This window comes from Chelonoidis abingdonii, chromosome 1, assembly GCF_003597395.2.
Source record: "Chelonoidis abingdonii isolate Lonesome George chromosome 1, CheloAbing_2.0, whole genome shotgun sequence".
In the NCBI taxonomy this organism is placed as follows: domain Eukaryota; kingdom Metazoa; phylum Chordata; order Testudines; family Testudinidae; genus Chelonoidis; species Chelonoidis abingdonii.
The window spans coordinates 230,948,751-230,969,798 of NC_133769.1; the positions used below are offsets into that span (position 1 = coordinate 230,948,751).

A 21,048-nucleotide genomic window follows, 5' to 3' on the forward strand; every position below is an offset into this window, starting at 1 on the left:
TCTCCCTGTTTGACAGAGTTATGTCAACTTAACCTCCAACAGTAGATATAGGTAATCCACTTCTCTGAGAGGCAGTAGCTGCATCAGTGGAAACACCTGTTCTGTCAATGTATGAAGCATTTATGTCACAGTGGCACAGCTACAGTGCTGTACTTGCGCCACAGTAGCCTAGATATGCTATTAGTAATTTCAAACTTCACACCTCTAAATTCTCTCCTGAAGCTCCTAACAAGTGTAGCAAGAATGCCAGACAGCCCAAGTTAGGAATGAATATGTTCCAAGAATAAAAGAAACACAGAGTCTGATATATTAAGCATACATATTTACTTAATCTATACAGAATCGAGTAGATAAAATTTCAGATTCACATTAGTGAAAAATCCCTACAAAATGTTTTTGAAAAGCAAAACAAGACTGCCTGTTCATTTATCAACTTTTTCTTCTCATGAAAGCAGACATGGTTGTAAAAATAAAGCAGTGTGTTTAGCACAAACTAGATTTCTGCATCACTTTTTTCACAGTTATTTCCATCTACAGTCTGAAGAGGTAGATTTTCTGCAACACCTGAGAATTAAACTGTAATATAACCAGGTGTAAGTGTAATAAAGGAAGGACAAAACAGGTTGGAGAGATACAGCCCTAACGTAGATGGGTACACTACTATATGTATTTGGGTCTTGCATCACATACAATTTAGGTTTTTGTTTTTTTTTGTGCAGCCCTAATCATGGTAAAAATCATGGGCCCAACTGACAATTAGGTGTACACATCAGAGGCTATATAAATTTACAGCCCAGATTAAACAGTTGTGGTACTGGAAGAGACACAATACAAGTTTCCATAAAAACCCTACTGGAACCAATGTGGCTGTACAGTGGCAGTGCAACAGCCTGCTGTATGGCAGATCAGTGTGAGTGCTGGGCTTATCACCTGTATTCTTTGTAGCAACGCACCTTTGGCCAGTGCATGGAATGACATTAACTGCATCCAGGAAGCCAGGTCCAGCCCATCTTTGCTAGAGGGAAGAAGTTGGTGTGATGCGGGACCTTTTCAGGGTCACACAGAGATAGGAAGAAAATCCCAGATTCCTTAAAACCTTTTACTAGTGGCATTCTGCTTCATTTACACATGCAAGCCAGTAACTACGTATCGTCTGTACTGCTCTTCCATTTGTCTCACATATCTTTACAGCCCTTGCAGCAGAGTCCAAAGTTCACTCTTGACTAAACATGGAACATGCATTACAAAAAGAAAGTTGTTTATAGATACAGGAGACCAAATACATTTTAAAAAGAGAAAACTGCACTTTCCACTTCACTTGTGAAATTTGTACTTTTTGCCAAGAGTATGTTGTGCTGTAATTGATACATTAAGATTTTCACTTGCCCTCAGGAAAATGATTTCACGTTCACTTAATTTATTAACTGAAGACCAGTTTTGGCAGAAATTTAAAAAACTTACTTCTGTTACAGTTTTTTGATTCCATGACAACACACAACATCAGACAAACCATTTGATGAAGCAACTTTGGAAGGATGTTTCTTCTTTCCAGTATTTTTGTTGCCATGTGGTTAACGTGATTAGTGTTTCAAAGCTGAGTCCAACCTCTCTGACTGCTCACCTCTACCTTCTCATTACTTCACCATGTGTGGACCATGAATATAAAACAGACTGTGCAAATTGAAGAGAAAAACTGGCCAGTTCCCAATTCATGTCACTCATTTGCTACACAATTTAAGAAATGTCAGTTTGATACAGTTTTGTTCAGTGGTATGAGCTAAAACACATTTATCAGGCTTTATACAACCTTATTCTCTTTATAAGACATCTACATTATTTTAAATGTACATCATTACATCAGGGAAGGGATCAAGAGCTCAGTGCAGCCTGAACATTCAAGTAATTTAGCCACTAAACTGCCAAAAAGAACAAAAGGGGCGGGGAGGGAAGCTCATTGAAAGTTATGTGCTTGGTTCAGAAATCCCCCACTGAACTTAAATGCAAAGAACATTAAGTACCAGAAAAAGCTACGTTTGTATCTCTTAAAATAAAAGTGACAGCAACTGAAACTAGAAAGCGAACATATAGGGGCTAAACTTAACAGTAGCTTGTTACTTAACACATGACCTGCCTACATTTCCTGCCTTTCTAAAAATAAATGTTGGTCCCAGCCTGTCCCAGAGAACAGTTCCCTTAAAAATTTGATACCCAAGTTTTCAAAGTGAAACTCTGTAAGGCTCACAACTGCGGTCCATTACATTTTTTTTTAAATGTAATTTTTTTTTTTTTTTACACTTATGACATATTAGTTTAACATGAAACCTCTGAATTACCAATTTACCAGAGAGCAGTAGGTACCAGGAAGGCACTCTGTCTGGTGATCAGTGACTTTTCAGGTTAGGTGAGTGACAAGTTAAATGTTTTACTCTGGGAATATATTTGAATCCACATGATCAAATATTAACTGTGTTCTTTACAGATCCTTAAATATATTGCATATAGTGCTACGTAAAGAACATCCAAACCAAAGGTTGGTGTCTTAAGCACTACAGTATCAACAAATCTACAAGAACTTCTTGTTTTAAAATATCCAGATTTAATGCAACTTCTCTAATCAGAAATAATCATTTTATGAATTCTCTGCAATGCTGAGGCTTTATGTTAAGGGACATAACATGACTAACTTCTGCAGTTACGTATATTCCATTACAGACAACTTCACTCCATACACACTTATTCCTGTATGCTTTCTTTGCAAGTTAAATTGAACACATTCACAGGGAGGGCAAATATAGTCTGTCTGTCTGTGAATTAACCTTAGAGCACGATCCTGAGAAGTCTGCAAGAAAGTTGTACACCCTGTTTTACCAGCTGCAAATTAAAGTATGTATATTTGAAAGCTGTTTTTGTCATATCACAACTACATTAAAACCCTGTAAAATATTCTTGATCATATTCTGGACCCTTATTTTCATAGATAATCAGGTGAGATAGCTGAAGTTCCTACTGGCCATTAGATGAATGTAGATAATTCACTGAAGAGTTTGGTAATTACATTAGTATACCAAACCTTAGTTCAGTTAACAGAAGCAAAATGTTATTTTCAAACCAATGAAGTGACACTCCTGTCACTTTTCCCCATGAAATGTTAAATCTGTACACAGGTCTTAACTGACATGGTGAGATTTGTGTTTAGGGGAGAGAAAAATGCACGTGCATTCTTTATGGAAAAATATTTTTTTAAAATGAGGCAGATGTGCAACACAGTTGTGGAAAACGTATAGATCACGCTATTCAAAGCTGCTGTGCAGCTTCTTGTACCACATAAGTCCAGTAGTTCTAAGAAAATACATATATGGTAGAAAAAGTAAGAAAATTTTCACCACAAAACCAATAGTTACCACCAACAGAGAAAGTTATACACAAAATATATCTTTCAATACAGTGTTTACGCTTCATTTTAGTCAACAGGAACAGGACTCATGGAGACAGTCTTTTCAGAGCCATTTCCTTCATTTGCTGCACTTGATTCAGCATCTGATTGAATTCCTGGTTCTGTATCAGTGGACGTTCCCAGCTCCTCATGGGAATTGAGTGTGCATGACTGCAACACCTGAACTGCTAGATCCACATCTGCTTCTTTTACAGAAACCTGTTCCTTAAGAACTTCCACCTTCTCGTTCAGCTCATTCCGCTCAGTCTGAAGAGCCCTGCACAGCTTCTCTAAACGCTCCAGTTTTATCTGAAAGCCTTTGTATTCTTTGTCTCTAACTGTTTTCTGTAAGGAATAAAAATAAACAGCAATTAACCCAATGAAGTGATTTTTGAGGGGGAATTTATTTCTTTTAAAAAGGCACTACTTTGACAGGCTTAGAGAGTAAAATCTTCTCTTTAATCCCTCTAAAAGGCAGAGCATAGACAGCGTTGATGCAAATTCTCAGGCTGCCTCCAATGTTCTAAACCAAAGGGGGACCACATGTTGGGCAGTGACAAGTCAGTCTGCTGAGATGCAACACAGGGTACTACATACTGCCAGCTGTGACCAAGTGTTTTCTAATGTGAACAAGAGTCCACTAGGAGCTCACAGACTAAATCACACAACTTGTTACTATTCAAGACTAGTTAACAGGGATATTACTTATGGAACTCAGCCAACTTTAGTGAATGGGTACCAAATATTTCTGATTTCAAAGCAGTTTGTACACAAGCATATATACCAGATTTCATGGCAGAAATGTAACAAGAGAAAGAATACAAACAGACATGGCAGAACTATACTGACCCCTAGTTGTAGCTAACTGAGTTTTACAACTCCAAGGATTCTTCAGGGTTTTCAATCTAATACCTGTCCCAGTATGTAATAGACTCAAATAATTTTGCCACAAGATCCTACCTAATAAGCAATAGGTTAAGGATGGCAATTCCTATGTTATGCTTTTGACTGACTAGACATATGAAGATCAAATATCATTGATAGCAATTACAAAACACAGAATTCATTTTGTCCTTGAGAAGGATGGTTAATTTACCTGGGAAAAGTTATTTAAGGGAGATGCACAAACTGTTAGTAATTAAAAAAAATAATTAGTTGTACAGTTTGAGTAGCTACATAGCATTTCTTGACAATCTCCAGCTATCTAGAAATGAAGGGCCATGTAGAGTCAAGCCCTGCCTGAATGTGACTTCACAGTTCCTTAAACTGTGAAGAGTGTTACCCACCTCTTCAGCCATTTGCAGAAGAGCTTTGTTGTTGTTTTCCCATTTTGTACGCCACACTATTGTCTCTTTTTCCAGTTTTTTTATCTTCTTCGTCATCTAAAAATATAGTAAAGCTAGTTTTATAACTAGGATCAAAATAGAGGTAACTATGTATTAAAATGTTTTAATAAGTTGCTTAAACAGTAGTTTTCAAAGTAACCTTATAAAATGAATTTACAGGAAAGGATTTCATGTCAGACCTATGAAAAATTATTAAAATATTAAACTAACATTTACAAATATGACTTAAGATTATGGTGGTTACAAAAATGATTTCTATCCTCCCTCAAAAGCTTCTACAATCATCATCTTCACTTACAAACAAAAGTAGTTTCTAACTAAAAGTCTTGCAATGACAATTTTATTTTTTAAAGCTGTTTTCTACTTCTAATATTAGCTTTTGGAATCAGAACTTGGCATAAAGTTACACCAAATGTTTCAGAAGAATGGATTGCATCACGTTTTTCCACAACTATGCTGATTTTTTCTCTCTCGGTAATCAGACTGAAATCAGAGGTGGATAACTAGTTTTTATGTGCCATTTTACAGTTTTTCCAGCTATAATTACTTTTAAAATTTTATTCACCTATACAACCTCTTCAGAGATTTTAAAGCCCAATAAGGAGCCAGATTTTTTTCTAATATTTTTCATGAAATTCTAAATCATAATTATATAAAGTACCTTTTCCATTTCTTGTCTGAAGGTTGTAAAAAGTTCATTGCTCTTTGCCATGGTGGTCTGGAATTCTTCAAACTTATCCATGTAAAGAGAAAGCTTTGGGGAAAAAAAACTTGGAATATTTAAACTGTATAGCAATGTTACCACACAAGCAATGTTTATTAAGGTACATCAGAAATTTCAGCTAATAGTAATGCAACAAAGATAAGAGAACAATGTTTACGTTCTCCCTCTAATCTATCAGGTAAATTTTCACCTAAAGCATGTGTAGATGACTGTATAAAAATAGATGGTTACTCAAATTGTGCCTGAATGCTGAGCTAGGGCTATCTTTATAAAGCAACAGAATATACTCTAACAAAAGTTAGACATTAAGACATGGGTTATCATCTCAGTTAAATAGAAGTTTGAAAGAGGTGCATTTCTAACTATGCACAAATAAAAGTAACAGCTAACATTTGAAAAATTAAGCACAAATTTAGGTGTAAATATGTAATTTAAAAACTAATTAAGATACAAAATATTAAACAAGGCAAGGATTAAAATACCAAAGCAAATTAGGATCAGATAAATAATAAAAGTTGAAGTAGTCATAGGTGTGGGAATTAGTAACAAAGTGCAAATTCATCAAGTGTAACAGTGAGATTGGATTTGAGGTGACATCCGCCTCTGAGGCTCTCAACCACATGGTCTTGCTACTATTTCAAAGACATGGCTAAGAAACAACTAAGGCCCTGATCCTACAAACATGAATCGAAGTGAGGACTTGCTTGGGGCCTAAGTTATCCTAACAAATTTTCACCACGAGCAGGAACTCCAAGAAAGTGGAGATCTGATAGGGAATAAACAAACCTTTTAATATCCTTGTTTACACATCTTATGAGAGACAAACTGGGCATGGGAACTAACGATTATTTGGTAAGGACAATGAAGTAGCCTCATCCGTGGAATCTCTAGTCAACAACATTCTATCCAGAAGACAGATTTTTGAATCTGCTGTTATAGGAATAGGCAAATTAGGAATACCACAGACATTATTAGCAGCTTCCCACTTAACCTGAAAAAAACTTCAAAGCAGCAAATAGAACTCCCTCTCAATTCTCTTCCAGTCAAATCTTATCACATCTGGGGCATAATTTGCAAATTTTAGGTTGGTAGAGGCATGATCATATAATTTCAAGCACAGGAACTGAATACTCAAAACACATTCCCTCTCCAATTTTGCAGAAGGGTCCATCAGGAATTTGTCCAGACCAGCATTTCTTAACTGGTTGGTGGTCTCGGGGGGGCGTGGAGGAGGAGGGAGAGAGACTCACAAAAGGTACTCCCCCCCCAAGGGTGGCCATAAGGTAGTCCTTCCTCAGTCTCCACAAACCTTTATCATAAAATCATAGATTATTAGGGAACTCAGGAGATCATCTAGTCAAACCCCCTGCTCAAAGCAGGACCAACCCCCAAATCCCTAAATGGCCCCCTCAAGGACTGAACTCACAACCCTGGGTTTAGCAGGCCAATGCTCAAACCACTGAGCTATCCCTCCTCCTTAAAGGTCAAGTGTTCTCTATTAACCCTTTGAAAACACACAGAAATAAATTATATGGGGTTATCACGGATACTTTTTTTGCTTTCACTTTTATAGTGAGTATAAGGATGTTGCAAAATTTTTTGACTTTGCGTAAGGGGTGGCCAATCTGAGAAATGTTGAGGAACACTGGCCTGGTCTAGAGCTAAACAAATCCAGTTTGAAAGAATCGGATTCTGCAGGGAAAACCTGATTTAGATCTCTGTGAATTAAAGGTAGGGATAAGTGCGGGGGCGTGTATGAAAATCTGAGAAAGGAGAATCAGGATAAGGTAGATGTGGAAAGGGGCATAAACAAAAGACCACAGGAAGACTGTCTTAGGAGCTTATTTTGTATTAACAGGAGAAGCAAGGAGCAATGTGGTTCTGGAGAGACCAGAGGAGATAAAAGTGGTGGCTGTAGTAATCATGCTGAAAGAATGCTTGGACAGGAGGATTAGCATTATGGATAGAGGGAAGATTCAATTTTAGATGTATTATGGAGGAAGAAGCACCAGGATTTCGACCCAGCCTAAGTGGACCTGAGGCAAAAGGAAGTAAAGTCAACCTGAACCCCAGTGTTACAGGGCCTTAGTGACTGCAAGGATCAATAAGTTCTATAGTAAACTTTGCTGATTCATTACGGACTACCCTCCATTTCCTTCAGAATGACATGATGCTAAAAAAGATTGGGCCACAAGTCATTATGGACAGAGAAGGGACCTAGCTCATTTTCCAGTCAGAGGGCACTGTGTGGGTCCAGAATGACCAGGAAAAAAGGGTGTGACATCCTGGGGAAAAGAATCACCCACAGGGAAAAAGAGCGGTGTTGTGAAATAGCCAGGAGGTTGGAGGCCACAGACAGGACAGGTCCTTAGACGTTCAGATATTCTAGTCTTAGCGCAATGGATGCAGCACTCTTTTAAATTAATGAAAATCTTAGCAGTTCAGCATCTATTACTTTCCAGTAATGTGGAGGGAACTAGGAGCCTCATATAGCAATTTCAAGAAAACCTTATTTTTAACTAATATCTCCAATGTACATATAGCGAGAAGGGTTCATTGAACAGACAACTGCTACCAATTAAAGTTTCCAAAAAAATCAACATTTCCATTAATGAAAGTTTAATTTGCAATTTTTTGTATTTCCTCAAATGTCAGGTTTGAGTCAAAACCGTAAGCGTCTCTTGAGATTTTCATTGTGGAGTATCTGTATTGAACAGTACATTGACAATTTTGTTAAGTTACCTGCTGTTTTAGTTGGGCTTCCTGCTGCTTCATCTGCTCACATTTGTGTCTGGACTCAGTGGCTTCTTTTAATAGCTAAAAAGTGGAGAAAAATGGTACTGTATTGCACGTTATATCAAAAGGCAAAATTTTAAGGATAATGTAAATGGGAATAAACAGTTACTCACCTTCTTGTAGCTGTTGTTCTTCGAGATGTGGTGCATATGTCTATTAAATTAGGGGCATGTGCCTCGTGCACCAGTGCTGGAAAGTTTTCCCTAGTGGCACCCACAAGGATGGGCAAGTCTGCAGCCAGGCATCCCTTGAGCTGCAAGCACAAAGTATATAAAGGGAAGAACTGCACCACCCACCCTTCAGTTTCTTTGTACAAGAATCTTAGATGATAGACTCTAATGCGTTGGGGAAGGAGGGTGGGTTGCATAAGGACATATGCAGCACATCTCGAAGAACAGTTACAAGAAGGTGGAGTAACCATTTCTTCTTTGAGTATCGCATATGTCCATCACACTAGATGACTCCCAAGCTGTTTTCAATGGAGGTGTGGCTATCAGAGGATGGACTACAGGACTCTTATCCTCCCATTCACATATCTCCTTGATGCAACAGTAACTGTGTAATGTTTAGCAAATGTGTTGACTAAAGACAACTCTGTCCCTATTGTAGGCATCTGCAATGCAGCAATTTCCCAGAAATGCAGTGGAGGTTTACTGAGCTCTGACTGAACGCACAGGCTGTTTCTCTGGGGGTGTCCGGGGCAACGCAGCTGGTGATCCACTTAGAAAGCCACTGCATTGTTACAGGATGGCCTCATTTGTTCTTGATAGAAAACAAAGAGTTAGGGAACAGACCTGAAAGGGCTTCCTAGCAATTGATATCATCATCTGATGTGGAGCCATTACCAGTGGTCTTGGAACAGACACTGAGAAAAGAATACAGGACCTGAGGTCACAGGCATCATAACATACTCTAAAGCGTGCACCACGTGTACTGGCTCTGCAAGGACACTGTCAATATGGATGATCAATGACGGTGGCACTGAGAGGTTCAGCAAACCTTTTGCAAGCTTCGTATGCCCTTGAAGTGGTCTGCATTGAAAGGGGTTTTTGCCCCGCTGCAAGCAGAGGCAATGGTTCCACCATAAGCGCCAACAAAGTAGCCAGTATTGACGGTCCTGGACGTAAATCCACAGCTCTACTTTATAAGAGCCACTAAACTGTGGTACTGGGGAGTGGTGGGCTGAAGGGCATGCTCTACCTATGGTACTAGAGTGGCTTAAGCTCTGCAACTAAGGAATTCTATATGGAGGACTTTGATGGAAGACAAAACAGTCCTCTTACAATGCTCTGAGCATTTATGTTTCTTTGAGCACTGCTGTAGTGAGGGAGATTTTCTCTTGTCTTGGTACACAGGTATGGTGGGGGTAGCACATGTGGAAAGAGTGGTCAAGGAACTCCCTTGGTCAGATGCTGGGCAAAGAGCAGACCCTGTGAGGAAGTATGATAGAGAATCTTCTCTTTGCTCCATTGTTCAGGTCTTGAAGCCTTGTAAGACTGTTCACTTGTCACCTAAACACTTCAAACAGTGAGAGCAAGGATCACTCACAGGAATCGGTTTGTGACACCCAGAGCAAGGCTTGAAGCCAGGGCAACTTGGTATAGTCTCCTCTGATACCAAGTTGAGCTTGGAGCTGAATCCTGACAATAAGGAAGATTAAAAAAGAAGAGGGGTTCCAAAGGACCAAAATGAGTATCACTGTTAACTACAGTTAGGCAACTATTAGCTATAAAGGTACATCACCAGGAGGAATGAGCTGCCAGCATGCTTCAACCATGGACAGTAAGTAGGAACCAAAGAATAGGCATGGCAGCTCCGCCCTTTATACCCTCAGCTCAGAGCACGAGGGACACTATGGCACTGGCATGGCTGCCCCTATGGGTGGATACTGGTAGGTAGGGAAAACTTTCCAGCGTTTATGCACAAAGTGTGCATGCACCTAGTGTAACAGACATATGTAATGATTTGAAGAACAATGGCTTGATATAAAGTAATATATACGAGAAAGTTTGATTTACCATGAACCTTCATACAGTTGAACACGTTCTTGCCTTCTCTTGTATTAAATAGTTTAAAAGTTAATTTGTTAAAGAACAAAATAGGTAAAAATTGTGCCAAGTTACTTAGGAAATCTAAACAGCTCATTGTGTTCTCCTGTCTGTCACAAACGAATAGTTCTTAGCTGATATTTCAAAACCATTTACTGGTATACTGCAATTGATTTTATTACATGGGAAAATCTCTCTAGCAGCTGGGAAAATTCAGTTTATGTTTGCATTCTGGTAGAACACCTTAAGTATTAAATGATATGCAGAAGTACAATAAAAAGCTATTTTACTACAAAAATACATGAATGCCCAAGCATGGAAAAAAATTATGTAGTACAATTAGCTTCACATGTGTGATGTTCTCCTGTCACCTGTGTTAAAGAAGTTATTTGCAAAGACTGGACTGGACTGCTTCAATGATTGTCTTATATGAAACAAAACTATGCCAATAACATTCACAACTGCTGTACGTAAAGCAGTAATGCTGAAGAGAGAAAGTGTAGCGATGTCGAAGTAGGAGAGTTTTTGTCAAACTTGGCTAAAATTTAAACTTTCTAAAAATCTACTTTGTCTAATTTAAAATCAGGAGATTATCAATATATCTTAGCTTTTAAAAAAAGAGAAGATTCAAATACTTACACATCTGTAATTCTAAGCAAGAATTCTTCACCAAAACAGTATGGTATCCTCTATTTCTACATCTCAGTCTTCAAGGATTAGTGAATATGGCCAGAAGTTACTTGATTTTTTTGACCCCTCCATCCCACATCACACGTAAGTACTCATTCTCAATGAAGACTATATTCATGCCAATTTTGAAACTTCAAGTTTTTTTTTATATCCTATCTATAAATAAATAAAAACAAATAGAAGACATAGCCCTCTCCCTAATACCTTTTAAGATTTTCTTCAAATTCTGGAAACAAAGTCACTACTTTGGGTGGAGGGGGGTGAATATTTAGGGCCTGATCCAAAGACTAACTGACTTTAAAAAGGCTTTGTATCAGGCCTATAATGTCTAAAGCCATTTTCATCACCAGGAGGGCACGTTTTGAATTGAAGACTTCAGTGTTATGTAGTTTCCAACCAAGCTGCTACTGCTCGGAAGAATGCAAGTAAAAATTCTTAGTTTTACAGTCTCATGTGCTCAGAAAACACTGGGCACACACCTCCTGGTAACAGCAAGTACTCTTAAAGGTGCTTACATGATTTCTGCTTTCATCCTCTTTCTGCCTCACATTTCTTATAGCATAGCTGACCAAATTCAGGCATCAGAAGAACAAGGAAGTATGACACAAAAAAGCTGCAGCTGCATGCACATTATTTGTTTGCACCTGTATAGATGTATATTGCAAGTACAATTCAGGTTCCTTTTCATTTATTTAAATCATTTGGATCTTAGCATCTTCTAGAAAAGCCCTTAGCCTTATCTTAGCCCTAAATATGCTGCCCCTTCAGTTGCTGTGTTTTTTGTTTTTTAAAGTAAGCTTAGAAGCAACTTACAAACTCCCTTTCTCTCTGATGTTTTTCCTCAGCTTCTTTTATAAGTTGTGTTGTTTGCTGAAGTTTGGCATCCACCAGTTGTTGCTGTAATTCTTTATGCTTGAACACTTTGTCAATATGCTAAGGAAAAAGTAAAACCCAACAGTGTAACATGAAGAGTACATAGTTAAATCAACATAAAAGATTTTTTTTTAATGGGGGAAAAAAAAAAGTTTTAAACAGTTTTAGTATTCAGGCCTGGTGGTGTTTTTCTTTAAGCCTCAACCTCCAGAGTCAAGTGAATACAGGAGAATTTGAACTTTCATTTAAAAAAAGTTTCTGCCTCTCACAGTTGATGAGAGAAGCATGAAAACATGACAAGTGCATCTTAAAAAACAGAAAGTAAATGCAAAGATTTGCAAACTGTGGTCTACAAATAGCTGATTGGTCACATCTCATTTCCAGCTGTTAAACAGCACAAAATTACATTAGCTTCCTAGTATTACTTTTCCACATAAACAATTGCTCTGGTTGTCACAGGATGTGATCATGAATGAGATGGGAGAGAAGTGGTTCATGACAACCTCAGTATTAGAAAACAATCCACTCCATGAAAAAAAATGAGAGAACACTTATTCTACAACTGTGTGCCTTAGCTGCTGGTTGGGAACCAAAGAAAGCTGTAGTACTCACTATGAAAGTAAACTGATTTTAATCATCATCACTTCTAACTTTTATTTACAACATAAATGCAAAAGTAGTTTAATAAATAACCTTAATTTTACTTTCCTACACTCCGAACAGACAACTGTGTACTTCATCAGTGAATATGATTTCCTCAGTATCAAATCTAATATAAAGCTCAATTAAAATATTTATCTTGAATACATATCTACACCCAGTTATATTTGAGAAATTAATGTATAACCACTGAAATTGGAGGAAAGCTGAACTTTAAATTGTAGCACGACTAAGCAGTGAGGAAATGTTTATAATAAATATAATTTCTAAATTAAATAGTACTGATTATATATAAAAATTGAAAAAACCTACATTTTTTAAAGTCTCAACTGTAAAGATCTTAGAAATAGTGTGCTATTTCAGCAGACTTTATGCAAGAAAACAGGAGTTAGGTGGACAAAACAAAAGTAACGGAAAGCAGGCCAGCACACACTTGGGAAACAAAGCAGGCTCCTTAAAAGTTCATGAGAACAACAGCATTGTTTCAAACAATGAAATACTCTTTTTCATAAACTAATTTAGAAGAACTAATTTAAACATATGTTTGCATAAGATGACTAAGTCAACAACCCAAAATACATCTACAAAAGACCTTCCTAAACATGTTTCACCACCTTTACTCTTGTTTTGTCCACTTAAATTGAACCATTACCTTATAATATAATGAAAAATGCGCAATTGCTAATGACTTAACGCACCACACATTTTAGCGCAATTATAATAAGGCCATTAATGTCAGTGGAAATGTCTGGAGAAATGGATCCTTTGAGCTCTGTTAGGAATCCAGAGAACCCCATGGAAATGGGATGGGGATTGTAAGAAGAGATTTTTGGCCAAATAGCCACCTAATTTTTGTTAAAAAGGCCTGAAATTAAAAAAAAGGCATTTACCTTTAGTCACGTAGAGCAGGGGTCATCAACCTCTGGCATGCAGCTCGCCAGGGTAAGCACCCTGGCAGGCCGGGCCAGTTTGTTACCTACCGCATTGGCAGGTTCGGCCGACCGCGGCCCCCACTGGCTGCGGTTCGCCATCCCAGGCCAATGGGGGCGGCGGGAAGCACCGCAGGCCGAAGGATGTGCTGGCCACGACTTCCCGCCTCCCACAATGGCCTGGGATGGCGAACCGCGGCCAATGGGAGCTGCAGTCCGCCGAACTTGCCGACAGCAGGTAAACAAACTGGCCCGGTCCGAGCCGCATGCCAGAGGTTGCTGACCCTTGATGTAGAGTACACCATGCAATTTTACCACTTAAATTACTGAAGAATGTTTTTAGAAAGCCACCACTTAAATGTACTAAGGAAACTAATTTGAGTGCCTATGGAAGCATAACTTTAAATTACCTCTTCCCGCAAAGCATACTGTTCAATTAGTTTCTTCAGCTTCTCCCCTAATTCAATATTTTCTTGGCGGAGCTTGGCATTGTGTATATCATGCTGTTCCAGCTGGGCCTGAATTTCATTCAGTGTGATCTGGAAATGTGCAGTTGCTTCTTTACGTCTCTCCTCTTCTTCACGTGCTTGCTGCATGTTTTCTTCCTTTTATCCAAAAAGATTTGTTAATCGTGTGCAAGTCTAAAGTGACATAATATGCTCGTATAATCAATTTTTAAGATAGAGATGGGTCAAAATAAATACTTCAGGTCTGAATACTTCTATAACATTGGTATGTTCAAAAACCAAAACCAAAGTTTTGCCCAAACTGACAAAATTAAATCTTTACCAATTCAGTGCGCTTTGTGCAGGTAAGAGATCAAATGTGCTATCAGGATGCTTCTTTAGGGAAGCTGGTTCCTGGTCTTGCAACCACTCTGGATTTAGCTGGGTGTTTTAATGTAGATATTTTAAATATACATTCAGCAGTCTATTACCATGCTCTATATATTTTGGTATTGGCAAGTGAAGCTCTAGCATTTTTTTGTTTTGTTTTGTTTTTACTTTTCAGTTGATCTAAAACGGATATGGTTTATTGTATGCTTGAAGAGCATTCATCTTTATGGCTTGAGAAAGCATTTAACTGATGTAAGTATGGTTTGGTAAGGCCAGCAATGATTATCCAGGAGGCAGAAAAATCTTGCACTGATACATTTGAAATAGAAAGCTGAATGGTTTGTGTTCACGTCCTCACCAATGTTTCTGTACTTCAATTAAAAGCTACCCTGAAGTTAATAAAACAGTTATTTGGTGAAACAATTCCCTACAATAACCACACAGGGAAATGAATAGAATCTCAACCTCCTTTCCATCTTGTTCCTGCCAATTCAAGCTTTGTTTTTATCTTGTCATTTTACACTGTTTTGATTTCATTCATGTTATTTTACTAGCAGCCAATAACACAGCTCTCAGTAACTATTATGGCAAGACTAGACATTACTGCAGTCGAAACTAGTGCTATCCATGGACCAGTTTAAGTAAGGAAACTAACTAAAGTAAACACACCAATTGCCACAATCCTGATACTCAAAAGGGTTGTTATTCTCTATTGATTTGGGTATTGGACATGAAACAGTGCAAATACCAGATAGCTAGCAGCAAGTATGAATATAAACAACAATCAGAAATAGGGTTTACCTTAAAACAATTTACACAAATAAACTAACCTTTAAAGTCTTGTTATGACGCTGAAGCTCCCGGCACAGAGATTCCAGTTTGCTGCGTGCTAGAATGGCCTTGCTATGCTCACTCTGCAAGTGGACTTTCTCTTTCACAACCTGCGCTTGTTTCTTCTGCAGTATCTTCATCTGCTTTTGAACATTCCGGCTCTCCTCCAACTAAAGTTAGAGAGTATATTTAAGAAAATGTAGATGAGAATGCCATCTTTTTCAACCTAGTCAAAATAACTTAAAGCTTCAGAAGAGAACAGTGAAATCTACAGACCTTCACCAAGACCAGTGTAGACTCCTACAACTGTTTGGGGTATTTTTTTTTTTTTTTTTGTCTTGGGGACAAGTTAATCCCAAATGTGTGTATGGACAGTCTTGGAATATGAGACTATGAAAACCTATTGTAATTTACCAAAAATTTCCTCTGAGTTACAAGGTCTATAGAACTGTTAATCAACAGGCTCTCAGCTTGCATGCAGCTACGCAAGCAGAACCAGATCTATCAATCACTGATATGTGAGGCACTCTGAAAATCCTGCCAATTTAAACAGCTTTCACAGCCAAGGATAACATCCCATGGACTGAAACTTGTTAGAAAGTTTATATATGCGCTATAGTAATAAGCTGTGAATTTCTTTTGCAGAGCCTCTCTCTTCGGAACCAAGCTTTAATGGACCAAGGGGGCTTTTTAATCCTACACACCAAAGAAATTCTCCAAAAATGGGAAGATTGGATCAGAAAAAGGAAGTTTTTGGTAATTCAGAATAAGTTCTCCTATTCTTTCATCTACAAGGTCCTCAGATGCACTAACCAATGGAATTGTAATAGCAGTGTTAGGTTTAACAAGCTGATATACTGACTGGTCAATTAACAGCCTACTATTTAACCATGGTCAAATATCTGATATTCCAGCAACAATGTGCAGATGTAGGTGATGGCCTAGCCTTTTTATTGCAACATGGTGACATGTTAGCAAACTTATTGAAATGTCTTGATTACTCACTTTACTACATGCTAATGCCATCTGCTGGGAAAAAGGTGAACGAACTGAAAGTTGATCATCTTAATTGGCTGGAATCTTCTAGAACAAACATTATACATATATCTATTTATATACAAGGTCATCATTGTTCATGGTGGTCTACAAAGCGCATTAAACGAGTTAAAAGACATGGTCACTGACCCTGGTCAATCTAAACTACCAAGACAAACCTACAGAAATAAATTCAGAAGGGATTGGAGAAGGAAAAGGAGTGTTCAGTCATTAAACCTCTTCCCAAACACAAAGACAAAAGATGCATGGCCATCAAACCTCCTCCCTAAACAAAAATATCACAGCTATTAACCCCACTGCCCTCAGCAGAAACAATCCATGTTACAGGCCTATGTAAATAAACTCCCACTTCTCTCCCTCAAATACCCCCTCCATCAACTCGCCCCAACCCCCATTTATCCCCAACCAAACCTTGCTGATAAATATGGAAAGTTCTGTTAATGGAGGTTTGTGATATCACATCTCTGTAGAGGGCCCCCCCCCCCCCCCCTTCCTGCTCTGTTCCTTTTCCTACTGCTGCTTATGAGCCTGGGTGTTTGCTGTAGGAAGAAGGAGCCGCCTGCCCACCTTTGCCTTCATGTGATCTGGGAGTCTTTAAAGGTCCTGGGAGGGAGGGGACAACATGCCCAAAAACATTTTGATTGGATGGAATCTTCCAATCAGCAGTGCTTAGAAAGACTGAATAGCTACTGGTTGATTAAAATTCAAGAGATATTTCATAACTGAGACAGCAATCCAGAAGTAGTGAGACATTAACAACAGTAACATCATAAATTATGCAGAGTTGAGGAAAGCCAAAATAATTTGTATTCTTTTTTTTTAATTACTAGACATGAACATGGAAACACTGTTAAAGCTACATGCAAGTTATGTTCTCTTGAGTATTAGACAAATGTAGATAGAATGGAGAACCCTCACTTGAGGAATTCTTGTGATGTGTCCAGCTACTGTCAAAAGATTATAGGCAAACAGCAAGGAAGAGTAAACCGGTCTACATCAAAGTTTGTTTTCTTCTGTGTACTCTTTTTTTTACTTTGTCTTTGACAGCAGCATCATGAAGTCTGGTGTCTTTTGATGAATACAGTGATATAAGTGGCAATGAAAATGATGCTAATTCCATTTCTTCATATTCAAATAAGAATTCTGTTACTTTATCAGCTTCGGCATCAAAAACTCCTAGTCCTGGAAAGTTTTCAGATGTTCATCAAATCAGTATCAAGAGGTTTTTAGATAGACTGTCCTACTACAAGAAAAACAAACTTACCCCTACATTTGCTAGGAGTAATTATGCGAGCAAAACTCCATTTCACATAATCAAAAATCCTTATACGCTAAATTCATTTTCGGAAGTTGCATCCAAAGGACCAAGTAAGAAATGGCTTGCAGAAGTCTTCTGAATGACAAAACAGAGGATGTGAAAAAGAGTTTGGTGTTCTGACCACACAAACTCCTCATGTACTTGTAGGGTCTGGAGGGATGGAACAATATTTGCAGTGAAGATGCCATCAACTTCATGGTGATATCCTTACAGCCAGTGTGTGTTTTATTCCAATGTGTAACTGAGCATCACCACACAGCCCAGTATATTGCAGACCAGTTAAAAAATATAATTAGCGAATTGGGTTCACAGAAGGTTATTTTGGTTGTGAACAACATGGCTAACATGAACACTACTTGAGTTTTGCTGATGCGTATCCACAACTTGTGTTATGGTTATGCTGCCAATATTATGCAGTTTTTCACTCGCGATGTTTAAGATCTTACAACTTTGCATCACATGCTATAAGTGAAAAGTGTGGTCAAGATTTTCAAAAGCAAACAAGTACCAGCAAACATTTTTCAGCATCAGTTAATATAACACTCAGTTTCATTCACACTGAGTAAGCCTATTCTTATTTAATGGGCATCTTCTATTAAATGCCTCGAACTTCAAATACGCAAAAAAAGACTCTTCATTCAGCTGCTCTTGAAGAAGGGGTGGCCGAGTGTTCTCCCTGAGTAGTCTGCACTAACATTCTTGATGATGTCGTCTTTTGGATGTGAAAAGACAAATTAATTTAACTGTTTGATATTGTAGATAAGTCATTCAGAATATGAAAAATAATAGTTCTGCACTGTCTGATGCCAAGAACGAGTTTCTCAATGTTAAGAAACATGCAAGAATACTGAACACAGTTCATTTACAAAAGCAGAAGAGAGAGGCAAGATAATATCACCAAAAAAAAATCAAGTGATCACTCTCGCTCATAATACAGCCTACCTTCTTGATCCATGCTTCCAGGGCCAAAATCTGACCATGAATCTGATTCAGCATGTGATCTCAGAGTGACTATTGCAAATTTTAACGGAAATACAAACAAGCAATGATGGCGATAGTAAAATATAAAGCAAAAAGAAGCCTAGTCAGTTGTAAAACAATGCAAAGTGCAGTCCCCAGCAGCTGAATATAAAAACAACATGTTTCATCATGATGGAAAGGGTTGTATCCTCCTCATGTTCTTGCTACGGTGGCAGATATTCTTTTAAACACTTGTGTGTGCTATTGCATGTGCGGAACAAAACTGGTTGGTTTGGGGAATCATCATTCAAGAAACAGAAATGGATTGAAGATCTTCACTCCTGGGAAGCTAGTGATCATGTATCACAAAATACGATTAAAGAAAGGACAGATGAAAAGTTGATCTGAAGAATATTAAGAGGGAGAATGAGTTACTGATGAATTTGAGGATAAAGATGAAATGGTCGATGTTTAATGATGAAAAGATAATGAACAGCACGATGCTTGAAGAGCTGACCTTTTGCCAACCTAGCATAATTGCATTTAAAATCTGACTCTTTTTAGTTGCCAGGTTTGTTTTATTTCATTTTTCTTTTGCAATTGTTCAAGCCTGAATAAGGTTCATATTTAAACATTAACCTAACACTGCTAAAAAAAGGTACACTTTTTTTTTTTGGGTGTGAAATTCACTATTTCACATTTATCTGAATTAAAATAACTGTTTTTTGGACATAGGCATAACTGTCTAAAGACTAAACCTACTGCAGACTATAAAGTCTTACTCTTGTTTGGTACTGCTGTATTAACTAAGGTCCCAAAATTAGGAGTTGTTACTATTTAAGAATTGCCCAGGTATCAAAAAGCCTTTTAGAAAGACAGGACAGACAGCTAACAGAATAAAAGCCCAAGGTCTAACAGCTAGATTTCTTTAATAGTCTAAGGAATTAGAGTTACAGCAGCCTTTCAGAAGACTGTGAAGAGACTTCCCTTTTTCCCTGTCTGTGAATAAGTAAATGAATTAAAATATTAAATTAATATCAAACATTGATATTATACATGCCATATACAGCAGTAAAACAGTGTCAAATCCTGCTGCGAATGATGACTGAGCTGAAAGTTGAGCAAAGATCTGGTGATAAGTAATATACAGACTTTCTCCTTGATGATGACCCAAGTCAGTCAATTGACCAGTTCCTGAAACTGAGGGATTAGTAAAGGAAGCGCACATACTTGTGTGTGTGTTTTAAAGACTGTCAGAGAGTTTTGTAATGTTTAAATCAACGATTGCTGTAAAGTAGTTTTAAAACTGAAGTTACTGTTATTAACTAACATGACAGAGCACTGCGTATGTCTATCAGTTAATATTTCATACTGCCTTTCAAGTTCTAGTTGTATATAGACATAAAATAAGATCAAATGTGCCAGCTTTTCAAACTACGCTGAGTCTGTCATAAATGTAGGAGTTTAAGTTAAGATAGTTAGCAGTGATCCTAGGGCTAATTTCATTAATTGGAAAAACAGGTAATGTGGACTGAATACTGTAGATTTGTGTTTCTCAAACAGCGGTCCGCTGGCCCCATTGATCAACTTCTCCCCCTCCCTCCCAGTGCCTCCTGTACACTGGCTGAATAGCTGTTCAGCAGCTTGTTAGAGGTGTTGGGAGGGCAGGGACATGGCACTCTCAGGGGAGGCGGTGGAATTATGTCCGGGTCCGTCGGCCTCGCTGATCAACTCCTCTCCCTCCCAGTGCCTCCTGTGTGTTTCTGAAATGCCTTTTCACTGACTGTCTACCTTGGCAAGCACACCTATCAGACCACTCTCATTATGTGAAACTGCCCAACCAACCACACACTAGATGCACTCCTACCAGGAGCAGACAGGAATTACTGGATCTTCTGGGCTTACGGGGAGAGGTTGTGCAAGCAAAGCTATGGTCTAGACATAGATATATGAACACCTATGAGAAGATTACACAGGAGATGCATGCAGAGGGGTACGACAGGGATCAGCAGCGGTGCCATGTGAAAGAGAAAGAATTCTGCCAGGGAAACCACAAGGCCAGTGAGTGTAATAATAGATCTGGTGCTGCCCCACAGACCTGCCGCTTTTACAATGAATTGCACGCCGTATTTGGCAGAGAGCACCCTGCAGACCACTGTGGGTACCTCAGAGGAACCTATGACAGAAACTCCTGATGTGAACAACGAATGGGAAGAGAAGGAGCAGGTGGTGGGGCTTGTTACATGGCAAGGGACTCCAACCATACCACAAGCCAGGAGCTGTTTGAGATTCTGCTACACTCTAGCCAGCCCTGTCTGGTGAACATAGATGAGCCTAACGTAGGGGGAGGAAGCTCAGCTAAGTATGTGCACATACTTTTCCTTAGAATATTTAAATTTAAAAATGGCCCATGGACCACCCCCAAGTTAAAACAGTGAAGTCTATATCTTTGTCTATTTGCACAAAAAGAGGTAAAAAGGTACAAACAGATGCAGAGTTGGCATCTGCTTTTCATTCTGCTGTTGGATTATGCAGCTGAGGGTCAGGC

General features: G+C 38.4%; 1 protein-coding gene across 2 annotated transcripts in view; it reads right to left on the reverse strand.

Moving 5' to 3' along the window:
• Positions 1 to 698: 698 nt before the first annotated feature.
• Positions 699 to 21,048, reverse strand: part of TXLNG (taxilin gamma) — a 41,145-nt gene continuing 20,795 nt past the window's right edge. For both annotated transcript variants that reach the window (XM_032774299.2, XM_032774297.2), the window contains exons 4-10: positions 15,166 to 15,336; positions 13,910 to 14,104; positions 11,851 to 11,970; positions 8,246 to 8,320; positions 5,441 to 5,533; positions 4,720 to 4,815; positions 699 to 3,778 (exon numbers count right to left, since the gene is read on the reverse strand). In XM_032774299.2, the coding sequence (XP_032630190.1) occupies positions 3,461 to 3,778; positions 4,720 to 4,815; positions 5,441 to 5,533; positions 8,246 to 8,320; positions 11,851 to 11,970; positions 13,910 to 14,104; positions 15,166 to 15,336 (1,068 nt within the window). In that variant the 3' untranslated portion in view covers positions 699 to 3,460. The remainder of the gene's footprint in view (positions 3,779 to 4,719; positions 4,816 to 5,440; positions 5,534 to 8,245; positions 8,321 to 11,850; positions 11,971 to 13,909; positions 14,105 to 15,165; positions 15,337 to 21,048) is intronic.